The sequence below is a fragment of the Anomaloglossus baeobatrachus genome, chromosome 2, assembly GCF_048569485.1.
Source record: "Anomaloglossus baeobatrachus isolate aAnoBae1 chromosome 2, aAnoBae1.hap1, whole genome shotgun sequence".
Classification (NCBI taxonomy): Eukaryota; Metazoa; Chordata; class Amphibia; order Anura; family Aromobatidae; genus Anomaloglossus; species Anomaloglossus baeobatrachus.
In genome coordinates this window covers 96314353-96332017 of record NC_134354.1, presented here as the reverse complement: position 1 = coordinate 96332017, position 17665 = coordinate 96314353, and the positions used below count along the sequence as shown (strand labels likewise).

At 46.7% G+C, this 17665-nt stretch overlaps 1 protein-coding gene across 5 annotated transcripts in view; it reads left to right on the top strand.

The window, feature by feature from the left end:
* LOC142291007 (transient receptor potential cation channel subfamily V member 1-like) overlaps positions 1-17665 on the top strand; it is a 138484-nt gene that overhangs the window by 11574 nt on the left and 109245 nt on the right. For all 5 annotated transcript variants that reach the window (XM_075335188.1, XM_075335185.1, XM_075335189.1 and 2 more), the window contains one exon: positions 17200-17494. In XM_075335188.1, coding sequence (XP_075191303.1) covers positions 17274-17494 — 221 coding nt within the window. In that variant the 5' untranslated portion in view covers positions 17200-17273. The remainder of the gene's footprint in view (positions 1-17199; positions 17495-17665) is intronic.

Below are 17665 nucleotides of genomic sequence, written 5' to 3'. Positions count from 1 at the left end.
AACTCTGTGATCCTGCTGACCCGGTTACAACCGTCCCGGCCACGCCAGTGCTCCGGCTTCCGTGTACTCTGCCACCTGGTGGCGTACTCGGTCCAGTGGATCCACCTCCTGGGCCCACCAGTCCTCCCGGTCCTGACACTATACAATAGCTAATATTAAGCAGACAGTGCAAAATCATCCCTTAAAGCACATCTGTCACCAGATTTCACAATACAAACTGCACTATAATTAAATCCATTATAACCTGATGAGGCTGGTATAAAGTTCAAGATTCAAGCTTCACCCACCCAGGCTGATTGACAGTTCTGTAGTGGCCCTCCTCCCTGCTGAGATCTCCCTCTGCTCAGTACAAGTTGCAGTTGTCAATCAGTCTGGGTGGGCAGGGACTGAACACACTCATATATATAAGGTTGCTCACTCTATAGCTGGGCTCATAAAAGATATTTTAATAAATATTGGGATTATATAACCATTCTGACATTGATTTACAAAAATAATCATACATGCCTCATCAGGTCTAAGGGATCTTTTTAATAATGTATTGAAATGTCATTGTAAAATCTGGTGACAAATGCATGTGTTAAAATATATGTTCAACTCTAAGATATTTTTAATATTATTTTGTCTTGTGACTCATCTGACAAGAGGGTTATACAACTTTGATTATGAGCCACCATCTGGGTTTTTGTAACTTTGCTCGCGAGAATAGTGAGAGTCTTTTACCTTTTACTTCTTTTACCTGGAGAACAATATTAATTTTTCAAAGAGGGTCCATGGACTACATCTACACCTCTTCCCAAGGAATAGTGATCCTAAGAGACCCCAATACAGGTGTAATGACAGCTAAAGATTTCCCCAAGTACACTGAGGCAGAATACTTACATGTAGATGAGCAGATGGATTTGCAGGACTCCAGTCCAATGTCCATGTCAGTGGTACTTGGCGGCTTTAAAGGAGTTCCACAAGTTTCTTAACTTCGAGTGTTACAAGAATGGCATTTGATTTGACAAGGCTGGATTAAGGCTATGTGCCCACGTGGCCTTTTTTTTTTTTTTTTTTTTTGCGTTTTTCATGCATTTTTCCTTGCTATTTTTAATCAATAAATCAAGGAAAAAGCATCCCAGCAAAGTCTATGAGAATCCTAACTTGCTGTGCACACGCTGCTTCTTTTTTCCTTGCAGATTTTTTTGCTAAAGAAAAAAGCATCATGTCAATTGTTTCTACGTGTTTTTGTATGTGTTTCTATAATCCCTTTTAATGCTTTAACACTACAGTGGATTATAGAGCAGCACTACTCCTCACTCACCATGCATATTACATGGTGTGTGAGTCTCTTCGTAGCTCAGTAACCCGGGGTCGTCATGATGAAGACCCAGGGTTATTATGGCAGAGATTGAGTCCCTGTGATCGCATTACAGGGACCAAATTGCCAGGGAGAGGTAAGTGATCCCTCTCCCTGCCTTCTGAATGCTGCGGTGGCACTGATCACAGCATTCAGGGGGTTAAACTGCCGGGAGCGGTATGGCCACCGCTCTGGGCAGTGAGAGCCGGGTCCCAGCTGTAACATCAGCCGAAGACCGAGCGGTGATCACGGGGGTCCAGCGCCCGAACCTCCACTATCGCCATGATTAGAAAAAACACAAAAACAGGAAAAAATACAAGTGAAAAAATGCAATAAAAAATGAACGTGTTTTTCAGCTGCTTTTTTCCTGCCAAAAAAAGCTTTTTTGTGGGCAGTAAAGAAGCACACAAAAAAGCAACGTGGGTACATAGCCTTATTGTGCAAGTCACTGGCGGACACAGACAAAAGAGGCCCTTGTGCAAAAATAATATATGAGCCCTGTGCAGTGTTGGGGTGGCTAACGGGGGCCATGGTAGTCGTTGCAGAGGCTTCCTGGCCGCAGCGCAGCTTGACATTAACTCCTTGCAAACCAGTCACCAATCGTGCAAAAAAGCAACAAAAGTCCATTCATCTGCTGAAACAGTAAATCAGACAAGTGGAGTTTCTTTTAGTCACCAGAACTTTACTTGTTAGCTTCGCACATACTGTACATCTTTATCTCGCAATATGCGGGCACAGTCTTTAACCCCAACGGGGTTTCCCATAGCAACAGTCACAATATTCAATTTACAGGCCAACCGCTTCCCTGGCACCTGAGTCTCTGAGAAGATTTCTAGGCCCCTCATCTCCTGTAAGGACGTCACTGTATGTGGCAGGTTCAACCTCTGCTCTCACGTTCGGTTCCCACCCTCTCTTTAGGGGTCACACTAACCGTCTGTCCCTTGAGGGGGTTCTTTGGGTATTCCTTCCAGGGAAACGGATGCCACTCCGACTGCACAGACTAGAACCTACTTCTAGGGATGCAGTTACACTCAGTCCTTCCTCATACAGGACCCTGCATGTCCGGTGTCTGAGTCTGACACCAAAGGTCTGGCCGAATTGTTTCAAACGGGCTTCTGGCCTATTAGGCCCACTGCAGCCGCAGCTATAGTTCACTTTCTCCTCTCTGGGGACGTCATGAGACTCTCATCTAGCTGTCAGGTATCACTGACCTGGATGCTGCACTGGAGTCCCGTGAATAAATCTGCTCGTCTCTAGTTCCATGCTTACCCTGATTTGGTATTGGATTTTTGCCAGCATTTGTTTTCTGATTTTCTGCTTACTTCCTGAAGCATTTACCACTGCCACTAATCACTAGCCAATTGTGAGGCCTGTGATTGGATGCAGTGGTCACATGTGGGGCAGGAAATAAAAGGACACTTGTAGGGGGCCCCAAAATCGCAGTGCTGCAGCCATTGGGGGAGTAAAGCGGTAAGTATGAATTACTACTTTATTTCCCACAATTTGATTCCTGTGGGCAAGTTATTTAATAGTAAAATCTGATTAGGATTTTTAGGGTTTATGGACAGATAAAAACAATGTTTTCTATATACCATAGCTGCAAAAGAGATACATGAGAAAAATATCTACATATAGACAGAATAGCAATGGAGCATGTGCGGCACTGGATGGAGTTACTATGGAAACAGGGCTCTGCAACCATTTATTTGTTGTACATGGTGGATTTCTTTAAATGCTGCATACTCATAAATACTGAAATACCCAAACATTAGATTGATAAAGTATTTTGATGCTTATATAAAAATGAGTATGTAAAAATATAAAACTATTCTGGGTATCAAAACAAATCATAAAAAATATAAAGACTTAGCTGGTTAATATGTCTGGATTTGACATTTGCTGAATATGCAGTCACAGCTAATGATAGGTGGTGCTGCAATTTCCAGTTTGCTGTACATATTCTTTTTCATCAGCATGCCAATCTAAACAAAGTGTAAGACGTTGGGAGAAATCATTCTATATTCCAGTCTTGAGTCTTCTGTAATAACACATGCCAGTGTCAGAAAATGTGCTCCAGTCATGCACTAGCTAGGGTATTCTTCAATACTCCAATAGCAGCATCATTGCTGCACCTTCAGACTGACTGGCCTAAATGGACCTCTCTCAGGGCCTTTTTTTTTTTTTTAGAAAAACTTGGCAAGGTTCGTGCCCATTACTCACTCCGCTAGGTGCATGCCACTAGTGGAGGCCATCCATTTTAAGCAACATCACCCACAGGCCTGTTGTGAGGTTTTGCAGCCTCTCAGGAAACTGCTCAGTGTTCATCATGATCCTCTCCACAAAGACCTGATTCCCGATCCAGAGATCCCGAATGAAACCATGCCACCTCTGTAGGTCATGACTAATGACTTCTTCACAGAAATCCAGCTCCTGATAACACTCATTAAAGGATTTATCAGCATTTTTCTGGCTCAGGAATTAGTCCGCCCTCTATCCGCCATGAACAGACCAAGGTCCATTAGGTAGTTGACGAACTGTTGAATACTTGCTTTGCCCTCTTTGTTTGTGTGTGTGTGTGTGTGTGTGTGTGTGTAGAGCTGCCTGACAATCAAAGTGTCAGGGATTGATTAAAACTGTACTTACTGTATAGTGAGTAGTGACGGCAACTACTCCCTGCTCCACCTCGATGACTGGAAGCCGGCGACCTCAGGAAGCTCAGAGACTGTATTTCTCTCTCAGTTCCTGGTACACAAATGGGACCATTTGGTACCTGATCCCCATTGCGTGCTCCTGCGTCTTCCACAGGACTAGCCAGTCCTGGATATTTTACCCCCCTTTTCTGCTCCTTAGGGTTTATGGTCTGGCTCCACTATGCTCCCTGGCAACTCTTCACCATAATGAACTGCATTTTTTCCGACCTGCAACTGACAATTGGCGCTGTGTCTCTCATCACTCGGTGTTGTAAGTCACTGTTCCTCCTTTCACTGAGTGGGGTTCTCTTCAGCTCACATCTTGTTTCATTATCACCTCCATGCTTTTTCCTTTGTCATATTGCACTGGGCAGGAGTACTTTTTCTATTTCACCCTACTGGGACGGACACCTCTTAGTGCAGGCTGGCAATTCCAGACACTGCACTCCCTTCGATAGGCGTAACCTCTGGAGGGCTCAATTGCTCTTCACGACTATTCATATCTTCTATGCCCACGATGGGTGGGAGCTTCTTTCTGTACTGCACCACCAACCGCCATTTTAAAGTTCGCACTCGCGGCCATCTTAGACTCCGTACCGGTTGCCATTCACCATGCCACTTGAGTCTTTCCTGCATCATTTTGCTCTTCCAGCTTCAAAACTCTATACGGCTGACTACGTCAAGTGTAACATGGTGCAGAGCAGTACCCATGGGTGAGGTAGTTAACTCTTACTCTCCGGCAAATTACATCAAAGTGGGCATCCTGGCTGGGTGTGTGGATCTGTGCTAAGCAGACGATGTGTCTTGGCAGGGCGCATGATGCCGGTGACTTTGTCTGGCAAAGACCAGATGTTAGAATGTTCAATGAGAAAGACCATCATTCAATAATAAACTCTTTACTGAAGGATAGCTTGGTGAAAATTATATACAGTAGATAGTGGATGCATAGTTTCATGAACGTTTCCTTTACAACACGGAGTATATTTATACACAGTTTCTTGCTTCTTCAAACCCAATCTCTTTACTTCTGTAAATCACAATCTCTTTACTTGTGTCCACACAATTTCTTTACTTCTCAAATTCACTTATCACTGCCTTAACTTATCTCGATTCCTTCACCACAACCCAGCTCATTACTACAGTCCAATTAGCGAAGGTCCTATTGACAACCCGTTATTCCATTCGTCCAGGACGAAGCACGTTTGGGTGAGAAACGCGCGTCAGTGTGTCGGTGGGAGGCTGTGGCGCAATTACTTATCCGGACTTTTGGTAAATGCTCTTCACTTATTGGATTCTAATTTAGCTGGTTTTTGCTATAATCTTACATTATGTATATCAACTGATATTTACTAGAGACACTTGGGATTGCAACTTATAATCAGCTTGGACATTATGTTCTAATATGCATTGCCTATGGTTGCCAGTCCGGTAATTGAATAACAAGTGCCCGATGTTTCTCACTTTTCATCCGTCCTTTCTGGGCGGATCCATTTGTGTATTCATTCAATTTTGTTGTTAATAATAAATATTTTGCTTGAAATCTATTTTTTGGCTTGCACATTTATTTTTTGGTGTATATCTATGTTTACAGCAGAGCAGACCAGCCAGTTCCACCTACTTTATGAAAAGTGGGTAGAGCTTAGCTAGGATGAGGAGTGGCCAAATACAACAGACAAATTCTTTATTATTGAGGGGTTTTAGACCAAAAAAGTGTCATATATTACAAAAGAAAATGCACTCCAGTGTTGCACCAAATGCATTAAGAGGCACATACACAAATTTGGCTCACCTTACTCCAGTGCACGCTTCATTAAGACAATGGTGGAATACACTAGTCTTAATAATTCAAGGCCTTAGTTTTTCTGATCCAAGATTTTAAAGGGGTTGTCCACTACTTTGACATTGATGGCCTATCCTTGGAATAGGTCATCAATGTCTGATCGTCCGACACGCCGCACCCCCACCAATCCGCCGATCTAGGTGCCAGCGGCGGCAGCAGGTGACCGGAAGGCTCAGCTCCGGAGCTGCTCCATCTTCTGATAGTCGCCGCGACCGGGTACTGCAGATTAACCTCCTATTGATTAGAATGGTAGGCGGATGTGCAGTACCTGGCAGTGGCCGCTATCAGAAGACGGAGCAGCCCCTGGAACTGAGCATTTCCAGCCGCCTGTTGACACCACCGGGACCGAGATCCACTAATCGTGGGGGTGTGGCATGTTGGACTCTGGCCTACAGGATAGGCTATCAATGTCAAAGCAGTGGACAACCCCTTTAAAGGGAACTAGTCATGTTGGAAAGCTCTATTTACTTGCAAATATAGGAGTATTCTGTAGGTAAATCACATTGTCAAGTTAAACGGTGGCTACAGGTAGAAAAATAAGTTTTATTCTCTCTGTAGCCACACACTTCCAGTCATCGAGAATGTGCAGGGAAGTGTAGAACAGTCACTTCTCACTATACAGCTGTGCTCACTCTCACTCCCCTACACTGTGCAGAGTGTGTGTGCAGAGTTGACTGTCAATGGAAATGTCGGGGAATGATTACAGCTGTACTCACTATATATTACGCTGTGCGTTTATGCGTTCCCTGCTCCGACTCGATGGCTGAAAGTTGGTGATCTCAGGGAGAATATACACGTAAGGCTAAGTTCACATTTCCGCTAAAATGTATCAGTCGAAATATGCTGCTATGGTAAACAACGGAATCCGTTTAGTGGATTCCGTTGTGTCCCATAGACTTGTATTAGTGGCGGATTGCGACTGATGACCCTGCGTTGCGTCCGCTGCGTCGTGGTCCATCGTTTTTTGACTGACCGCCGGGCGGGGAGCAACGCAGAATGTAAAGTTTTTCGGGCCGTCGAAAACAACGCACCGCGCAGGAATCCGTCGCCATCCGTCACACTTGCAATGTATGTCTATGGTGCTGGATTCCGTCGTAATCTGTCTTACAACGGAATCCAGCGCTGGATTCCGTCATGCTCTACTGAGCATGCCCAGCATGTTTGGCACACCCACTGGGCTGTCCCAAACACAAACGGATCATGACTGATCCGTCAAAAAACGGACGCACAGCGGATGTAACGGACGCAACTGATCCGTTTTTTCACAGGATTTCTGTGAAAGGAATCCTGTGAAAAACACATCAGTTGCATCAGTTGACATCTAAAAAACAACTGATCCGTTGCTGGCGGACCTGACGGATTGAAAACAACGGAAGTGTGAACTTAGCCTAAGGCTACTTTCACACATCCGGATTTTTGCTCTGCGGCACAATACGGCGTTCTGCAGAAAAACCGCAACCGGCTTTTGTAATGCCGGTTGCGTTTTTTTTTTGCATAGACTTACATTAGTGCTGTATTGTGCCGCAGGGGCTTGCGTCCGATCCGTTTTTTGCCGCATGCGGCAGATTTAGCCGATGCGGCGGCCGGATAGAATGTTCCCTGCAACGTTTTTTGCTCCGGCAAAAAAAAAACGCATCCGGCCGCCGCATGCGGTTTTTTCCACTGCGCAATGTCAGTAGCGTGCCGCAACCGGAATAAACCGGACCGGCCGCATGTAAAAACTAATGCAAAGGATGCGGTGTTTTCGCCGCATCCGTTGCATAGGTTTCACAGCCGGATTGAGCCGCACGGCTCAAACCGGATGTGTGAAAGTAGCCTTAGCCAGACATGATATAAATGCTATTTACCTGGAGATTAAGGTGATATCTGCAGGTAAATATGGTTACTGGAAGAGACAGTTTGCCTTAAAGCCTCTGCTTGTAATAGTGGAAAATGTCCAAATATATCAAGACCTTATTAAAAATGGATTATATTGACATTCACACATGCATAATATGCAGAAAAAAAGGGAAAAAAAATCCAATTTAAGGATTGTGGATGGAAACTAAAAATTTGTTGTTTTATGTTCTGCCCCGTTACTCTAACATGTGCATAATTACTGTAATTAAACTTGGAAGAAAGTGCAAGGAAGTGGAGGAGTGAGTGGGATTTTCATGCTTGGTTCTCCCCGTTCCATGCTGTGTCTGTCCAAGCGTAGTTGTCATTTCAAGTCAGTTTTCAGAATAACCCGACATGCTTATGCATGAAGAATGACATTCAATCTGGTCATTCTAATACAGTACTTTAATCCTGCAGTTTTCCCCATCTCTAAGACACTGGTGGACACTTGGCAGCCCAAAAACTTATAAAAATGCACAAAACCACCTACTTTGCTGGTAGAAATGGGCCCCCTAACCTCTTGGCCCCTGTGCTGCCAAATAGGTTGCACCGATAATATGTCCGCCTATGCTCTAAAGGGGGCTTTACACGCTGCGACATCGCTAATGCGAAGTCGTTGGGGTCACGGAATTCGTGACGCACATCCGGCCGCATTAGCGATGCCGTTGCGTGTGACACCGATAAGCGATTTTGCATCGTTGCAAAAACGTGCAAAATCGCTAATTGGCGACATGGGGGTCCATTCTTAAAAATCGTTACTGCAGCAGTAACGAAGTTGTTCCTCGTTCCTGCGGCAGCACACATCGCTGCGTGTGACGCCGCAGGAACGAGGAAACTCCCCTTACCTGCCTCCCGGCTGCTATGCAGAAGGAAGGAGGTGGGCGGGATGTTACGTCCCGCTCATCTCCGCCCCTCCGCTACTATTGGGCGGCGGTTCAGTGACGCTTCAGTGACGTCGCTGTGACGCCGCACGGACCGCCCCCTTAGAAAGGAGGCGGTTCGCCGGTCACAGCGACGTCGCCGGACAGGTGAGTATGTGTGACGGCTCTGGGCGATGTTGTGCGGCACGGGCAGCGATTTGCCCTTGTCGCGCAACAGATGGGGGCGGGTGCCCACACTAGCGATATCGGGACCGATATCGCAGTGTGTAAAGTAGCCTTAAGGCTACATCCACATGGTACATATTTACAGCAGTTTTTTCATCTGGAAAAATTTGCTAAGTATTACAGGACCAGCATCATAGATAGATTTTTAAGAAATCTCATCTACAGATTACAGAGATTTGACATCCGCAGCCTATCAATCTATACTGCAGTTATTTACCACCAGTTTCATTCACATTTTAGTGCGGATATTCCTGTTTCGGGCGGGGGCCGCTGCCGCTTCTCTCGGGGGCCTGCTCGGATCCGGGTTCGCTGCTGCGGCTCGAGTGGTGACCGGACCCGGGCTCGCACGGCCGCCCGTCCTCACAACTGTCGGAAATGGGAGTATTTACAAGGGAGGTTGTCTGGGACACCACCCGTGGCTTGCGGTGAAGGATGTTGGCACCGCCGCTGCCTGTTGATGGGGGCGCCCAGGGCTGATGGAGCGGGGCAGCAAGTTGGGATCCCCTCCACGGGTAGGGGAGGTGTAGTCCCAGGGCCCGGCGATGGAACATGGGAGTGATGGCTGCTGGAGGTGGCGCGCCGGACCGGACCTGGGGACATTGGTGTACTCACAGTTCAATAACTTCACACAAGGCCAGTAGTAAACAAAGTTGTCAGTGGCCGGCCACCTCTGGAGGGTGCATTCGGATCCCGCACCCATGTTGAAGAGCAGATAACCCTTCCTCCTGCACTTCGTGTTTCCTTCTCTTTTGGACAACTTCACTTGGAACGGAGAAGTCCACTCCCGGTTCTATTTGTGTTGGGAGCTGTGGCCCGCGAAAGCTGACCCTTGGGATTTTAGTGGATTCTTGGTGGACACCCTATCCCCCGCATTGGGCTTCCATTTCACTCTATCTGGGAAGTAAATTGGGACAACGTCTGGAACCTTTTCCCCAGCTGGTTAAATGGTGAGGGGGCTTGCAACCTTCCTCGCCCTAGGGTCCAGGCACCCCGACTGTGCACGGCATCCGGACCGGATTCCCGCTGTTGGTACTGGTGGGCTACAACACTGCCCCGGTCCGCTTTAGGTCTCCCGCGACCGTATCTCCGTCGCCTGTGGCTCTGCTCACCGTCTGCCACCTAGCCAAGTAGTCCAGAGGCTACGACTCCTGACTACACTGCTGTCAGCTCTCCACACTTCAACTGTCAAAACTGTTGAGTTGTGTTCCCACCCCTGACTCCTCAGGACCCCTAGGTGGGCATTCTCATCTGCCTGATCCCGCCCACTGGTGTGTCCTAGTTATCATGAGGGGGTGACCAGGGTTTTGTGGCTATGTGTTGCCTAGATGTGGGTTGTGATGGTAACAAGGAAGATGTGAGCTATTTGTAACTACCTGGTTTTGCCAGAGCGTCACATTCCCTTAGAAAAGTTTCTGCAGAATTTCTTCTCCAGATATCCGTAAATCTACTGTGGACAGTTGTCTCTCAGCTATTGGGTGAAGCCTGACTATAACAATATTTCTCATGCACACTAAACAGATTCAAGAGGGATTTCTGCTCTCCCATGGCTCTGTAGCACATATTCAGGAGCAACACCGGCATGAAGGAAATTATGAAGTGGTACTGAGCAATGTAGCCATGAATCCAGCACTGGGTGAGATAAAACACATACTATAGAACAACAGCACCATTTTTGAAAACTTATATTTTTCACACTGCAGCTTTATCTTTCCCCGCACACTAAACACTTAAATAAATATCTATATCATGATCCCTCAGTGAGCTGGAAGTCTGTTTTGTTTTAATCAAGATGGATTTTAGCTGTATTTTTAAGACAATAATGACTTTAGGGGGAAATGAAAAATAGCGAAGTGAAGAAAGGTGCAGATTTATTTAAAGGGAATCTGTCACCCCTTTGATTGTTTTAAGCTATTACTATGAGCATATGGAGCACCCCACGGGATCTTGGGGAATACTCGTCACCGGGCCGGTGGAGGGTCAGGTGGTTGTCACGGGTGGCCCTTGCCCAGTTTCGTGACCTTGAGGTGTCCACAAAAAAAGGGGAATGGATGATGGAGCAGGATGGTGGGATGATGAGGATGTTGGGAGTTGTAGTTGTCTCGTGACGCCACCTGTGGTGTGTGGCCAGGGATTAGCCCAGGGGGTGCTGTCCTCTGGGGCGGATTTTGTCGCAGCTGGGATGGTTCAGCTCCTCACAGGTGGAGCTGGGCCCCAGGGAGGATGATGGAGGTGGTTGTAACTGTTGGCGTTGGAGCGCGAGGCGACAGCGGCGGCAATAAAGGGCTGACTCAGTAGTTGCGGTTCAAGATTTTTACTCACTGTCCAGTTGTCACCCTAAAGTGGGCTTTACACGCTGCGACATCGCTAGCGATGTCGCAAGCGATAGCACCCGCCCACGTCGGTGGCGCGTCATGGGGTGATTGCTGCCGTAGCGAACAGTATCTCTACGGCAGCGTCACATGCAATTACCTCTTCACCGACGTCACTGTGGCCGCCGAACAATCTCTCCATTAAGGGGGAGGTTCGTTCGGCGTCACAGCGGCGTCACTAAGCGGCCGCCCAATAGAAGCGGAGGGGCGGAGATGAGCGGGCGAAACATCCTGCCCACCTCCTTCCTTCCTCATTGCGGGTGGCCATAGGTATGGGGATGTTCCTCATTCCTGCGGTGTCACACATAGCGATGTGTGCTGCGCAGGAACGACGAACAACCTGCGCCCTGCAGCAGCAACGATAATTGGGATTAGAACGACGTGTCAACGTTCAACGATATGGTGAGTAATTTGGACCGTTAATGGTCGTTCCTGCGTTTCACACACAACGACGTCACTAACGAGGCCGGATGTGCGTCACGAATTCTGTGACCCCAACGACATCTCGTTAGCGATGTCGTTGCATATAAAGCCCCCTTTAGAGTGCCGGTCTCTGCCGTGATGAATCCCAGCCAATCCTGGATAATTTGGAGTCACCGCCGGTGTTCACACTGTGTGTATTTTCTGGTCAGGGTCTCTCCAATCCCATGGATCGATTGTGGAACGGGCTGCGGGTGTTTCCTGCACTCTCCGCAGACCCTGGAATCCCCGATAGCTGTATAGAGCTCTGGCTGAGCTGCCTGCTCCAAGCCACGGGTCTGTAGCGCTCCCAGAAGTATGACGTGATGCCTGGACTGAGGTCCTGACTGTGCTCCTCACCCCAAGCTGTGCCCGGGGTAAAACTGACTAAGTGTGAAAGATGCTCCTTCCTTTTCCCCAAGTAGTGCCTGCCTCCCAGTTAGTTGTTCTAGTGACCAGGAAAGTCCCATGCCTCGTGATTGCCACCCCCCTATCTACCCTCTGCCAATCCCGGTGGGAAAGCACCTAATTGTGTGTGGTTTGTGACTGTGAGAAACACCAGCAGTTAACCTCTTCCTTACCCGGGATGAGTACCGCACCTTAAGTGAAGTGCAGTACCCTTTGGCGACTGAAGCCTCAGGGGCGCCACACATCAGGTAACAGGGTGTTGAAAGTAGTCTTACCTGTATACCCATAGCAGAAGCTTTGTTCAAGAAATTTTAGCTTAGATCGCCATATGCAAATTAGTCTATCAGGCTACTGGGCGTTGTGCTTTGGCTACTGGGCGTTGTGCTTCGGCTACTGGGCGTTTCCTTCCCTGTAAGAAATCCCCTCCTGAGTGCTTCATTATCCTTCCTGTCACCTCCTCTGAGCGTCACAGTGTGTCTGTGACATTGTTTTCAAGCTGGTAAATCCCGCGCGTGTGCAGTAAAGTCTTCTTCAACCTGAGTTAATTGACCCCCCCATTGAATCTACTGCACATGTGTACCGCCCTGAGAGGGGCCCGGCCGTTTCCCCGCGGCTCGGGCCGAGACACTCGAGGTCCGGGCTCGGGTTGTCGGTGGCACGAGCGCCTCCGGACCGGGGGCCACGTCGCTCTGTTAAAGGGGAGGCAGTGGGGTGGTGGTGGTGTGGGACGGGATGCGCAGCCGGGTGGGCCGCGTTGTCGTCCTATGGGTCGTGACGCCACCCACGGGTCGTGGTGATGGGATGCACCACCGCTACGGCTGGAGTGAAGGTGGGCTTGTCCGGGATCGGTGTTGCGGCCGCAGCCTAGATGTTAGCCCCTCTGCAGGTAGGGGCGGTGTGTCCCAGGGCCCGGTGGGGGGGGGAGACTGATGGCGACGGTGTTGTTGTTGGGGTGCAGGGTGCCGTGCTGTGGTGCAGTGTCGTGTCCGGATGGCACTGGTGTACTCACGATTAATTCACACTCAGAGTCACTGGTAAACCAAAGTTCGGGTATGGTCGGGTCCCGCAGCCGGCTGCTTGTGTCCCCTGTGAGGTTGATGGTGGCCCCTTTCCCTTTCACCTCTTGTTGTGGTTTTTCGGCTCCCCTGCCTGGACAGTGGTAGCCCGCTCCCCGGCGTTGAGCTGCCGGAGAAGCCCTCGGTTGCCCGCAGGTGCTGGCCCGTCGGATGTTTGGCCCTTGGCGGTGGCTCTCACCCGGTATCGGTGGGCTTTTGCCTTCTTTCGGGACTTTGGGTGTGGATGAACCCATGAGGTCCAGCCAGCAATCAGTCAATTTGCCTAAACTCAGTGGCTTCTAAGCTAGGACGGGGTCTGAGTACCCGGTTTCTGGTGCTCTGGTACACGGTTGACTCCCCGGTTCAGGGTCGGCGGGCTCCAACCCTGGCCCGGTCCCTACGGTTCCGCAGGTTGCTGAACCGGTACTCCTGTAGACGGCCACCAACATCTGCCTGCCTGACGTTTCAAGGGTCCCAGGCTCCTACCCGGGTCCCTGACAGCTCTGCAACTCCCCTCCTCTCACTGTCACACTCTACAACTCTACAACTTTAAACTGACTGTATTTCCTGCCTCAGGCCAGTAGTCTCCTCGTTGGGCGTGCCTTTCCGCCTGACACTGCCCACCTGGTGTTCCCTACTGGCCCTGACGGAGGCATCAGGTCTCCCTTTCGGGTGACGGGTGTGTCCTCACAGGGGATGGGGGGGGGTGTGTAATGTGGTAGGTGTTGTTACCTGTGACCCCTGGGGTCCAGGGCGTCACACATGCACTGGGAAGTCAACGGCACTTCTGTTATCGGTGCACTGTTTAAAGTTGTCCTCCCGACTTCCTCCCTTTCTGCCTGCAAGATTTCACCATTCTATTACCTGAATGTTCCAGAATAATAGTTTAAAATGGTCAAAGAGGGTGACAGATTCCCCTTAAGCTATATCACAAAGTTTCTTACATTCACTTGTATTATGAACTTATGCAGTTTGTTGATTTGTTGATGTCCTTTTAAATCTCAACGTGCTGCTAAAATCCTGTCTGTAAACTTCTGCAAATAAGAGTATTATTGTCTACAGAAATCAATCAGACTTTTATTCTACAAGTCAATTTTGAAAAATGAAATCTAGTTTATTGATTATTACTGTTAGTCACTTTTGTACATTTACTCCAAATGTTTAATTTATAAATCTCCAGTAGGATATTCTTTACCATCCAAGTTAATACTTTTACAGTAACTTCCATGTGTTCTGTTCCTTTCTTCTTCTTCTTTTTTTTTTTAAGCTATACTGTATGATAGTGCATTATGTATGAATTCTCAGGATTACAGTCTCTTCCTGTATATTCCTCTCTGTAATAGTCATTTGGATATAACTCAGTTTCCCATATTGGCAAGTGATTAAATATCTCTCATAGACCATGATCTCATATGTTAGTTTTACTGACTGGATTCATGACAATTTCCTGCCTCTCGTCAGCTGAAGAGGTCAAAGGAGAAGAGACCATGGGGAGTCTGTTTTACTACATTAGGAAGTGTGGGAAATCATCTGGTTTTAGGTCCTGCACTGAAATGTTGAAGTTTTTTAAGGCTTTAAATGGATGTTTAGAGTAAAAAGAGGCCAAAAAGCTGTGAATGTGCTAAAATAACAAAATATCCTTACACCATCTCACCATATACTCCTCTGGTAATTCTCCCACCACTCTACTACTGACTCCCACCAGTCCTTGTTAGCAGTTTTGTAGTGAACTATCAGCAGATGACTGCTGCAGCCAATCATTATCCATAGTGGTGAGTGCAGCATGGTCAGTATATGACTTTTGAGGAGATGTCATCCCTTTGGTTAACAAAGACAGACAGGATCACTGAAGCAGTAATGTAAAGTATTGTGGAGAGACAAAACAGCAGCCTAAGCTTCTCTTGTTAAAGTAAATCTGTCAGCAGATTAGTGCCAACTAATCGGCAGAACCGATCCACTAACCACACGCTCAGAGGTTACCTGGGTATATTATAACAGCATGCCGCCAGCCTCTTACCCCGACGTACGTTTCGCTACCCGGCTTCAACCGGGGGCGATTAGTTGGCACGGTATTGAATTGTGCTGTCCGCCTCTAGGGGTTGACAGCAATTACCAGCTGATATAAATTTACGCCAGTCATTTTCTTTACTACTATCCCGTCTGTTTGGGGTATAGCTCCATCTATGGACGTAATTTAAGAAGACATCCATCACCTTCATGCTACTGGGTTATACTGCACAGTGGTTCACAATATGTTTATGTTTGAGTGACAACTATAAGTCCATTTCTGCCATATTCTCATAACTAAGTGTTGAATTATCCTCTATTTATTTATGAATTTTAATAAGGGCTTTATGCAATTTATTGTGATGCACGTAAATATATTAATTATATAGCCCTACTTTTATTGATTTAGAATAAGGAAGTTCTCCGAAATATTGCCTAGCATTAGTCACTTTTTTATTGTGGATATTTCTATGTGCAATATTACTATGCTGCTAGACCCTCTGTCTTTTGCTGTATACATCTCTTTTTAATTGTGTGTTTTAATAGTTTAATATTTTACTAATTGGGACTGTTTACTCCTCTTTTGAAAAAATGTCACAATTGTTTTCATAATTGTTATTGTTATGTAATGAAAGTGTCCTTCCATAGACAGACCTCTTTTGTGTTATTTCTATATAGAGAGCCTGGTGTGGATGGGGTTAACTTTCTGAGCCCTGTTGCATTGCTAAATTTAATAACTCACTTATAATAACTTTGATCACAATTGCGGCACCCATTAATCTAAGTGATACATCGTTGGATTCACAGTCTCTGTTCCTACATTATGCTGCTCTCGGATGAGGTACAAAAAACCTGCTGACAGATTCCCTTTAAGGCAGTGTATAGATATTAGAGTACTTTGGATGCTCTTAATGGAAATTATCATTCAATCATACAAGGACTAGTACAATCCATACTTTATCCAACATCAATATCCAAGCTATCAAAAACTTGTTCCATCTATAAGGAAGGGAACATGTTCCCATAATATATCGCGTCATGTGAAACTGTAACATTTTAATACTGTGTGCTTATATGTTGCCAAATAAAAGAAAGAGGACACTGTTCTGAACAGACGGACAAGTTTGAGTAGCCTCTTTACTTAAGTTATTTGAATATTTGCCCGACTATACCTGTGCATGCTTGAAAATTAATAAAGAAGCCCCGTAAATAATGTGGTCATTGTAATGCTATTCACTGCTTATGGATAGTATAGACAGAAGAGTAGTCAGACAATCCTGGGTCAGGAAACAGGAGGACAGATCAGAACACAGGGAGTAAGCAGAAGTGTAGTCAAGTCACAGGCCGAGGGTCAGAATTTCAGGAAAGTACGTATTAGATTCAGGGAGCAGAAGGAGACATTGTCAGGTAACGGTCTGAGGTCAGAAGCCAGGATGTAATGACTGGACCAGGGAGAAGGCAGAGAGGAGTCCAATAACAGTCCGGGGTCAGAGAGCAAAGATCAGAGCACTAGCAGAGACACAAACCAACAGCACACTGGAGAATCCAAAAAAAACCAACTGGAGATGTCCTGGGCAAGCATGCTCAGTAAAGAAGCCTGAGCAATTACAGGAAGGTGGGATACCTGATTAATAAGCGCCAACATGGAATCCTGTGCTGTCAAACACAACTGCTAGCTTAGTAACACAGGAAAGTGCAGCAGAGCATCTCCAAAGGCAAGATGCTCTGCACAGAGGAATCGTGCAGCGCTTACACAGGAAACCTTTTTTTGTAAGTGGTTGGGTTTGGTAAAATAAGCGTTACTTAGTTTATAATTTTAGAGAATTGTGTGTTTTTGGAAAAAGAATTAAGGGCTGAACAACCAAGTTAAACCTAAACATTCTGCATTAATGTGCCTCTAACGGCCGAGCTGCTGTTGATTTACTTATGTATACACCTGACAGCTGCTGCTCCTGCACAGGTGACTCACAGGTAGTGGGTAAACAGAACTGCTGAAGCGTCATTGTCCCATCTTCCTCTAATTTAAATCTTGTGTTCTGCTCCAGGTATTAGCAGCAGATGCCGACTGCTTTTCTATCAAGAACCTTCTAGACATATTGCTGCACTTCTAGAAGACACCATGTCCAGTTCAGACTCTGAAGACGGTTCTCCAAGTAATAAGTTCTCCTTACAGTTTCACGACACGACCACAGAGGAGGCCATTAGCAAAGGAGAAAAGGAGGGGAAGAGAGATGGAAAACCTCCAATGGATTCCGCAATGCAGAAAGAAAGTGGCAAGATCCCTCCAAGTATTGGCATCAACTTTGACTTTTTGGGGCAAGCACAAGGAAATGGTGGCAAGTAAGTCTATCAGTCATATGTGATGTTATTTGTGAATGATGGTGGCAATTGAACTCATTGATTAACAGCAGTGCTGGTGGGTATTTAAGTGGAATTGATAGAGCCCAAAAATAAAAATCTATATTTATGGGCCATATTAATTGAGTATCTCCAAAAATTATCAGTTACAAC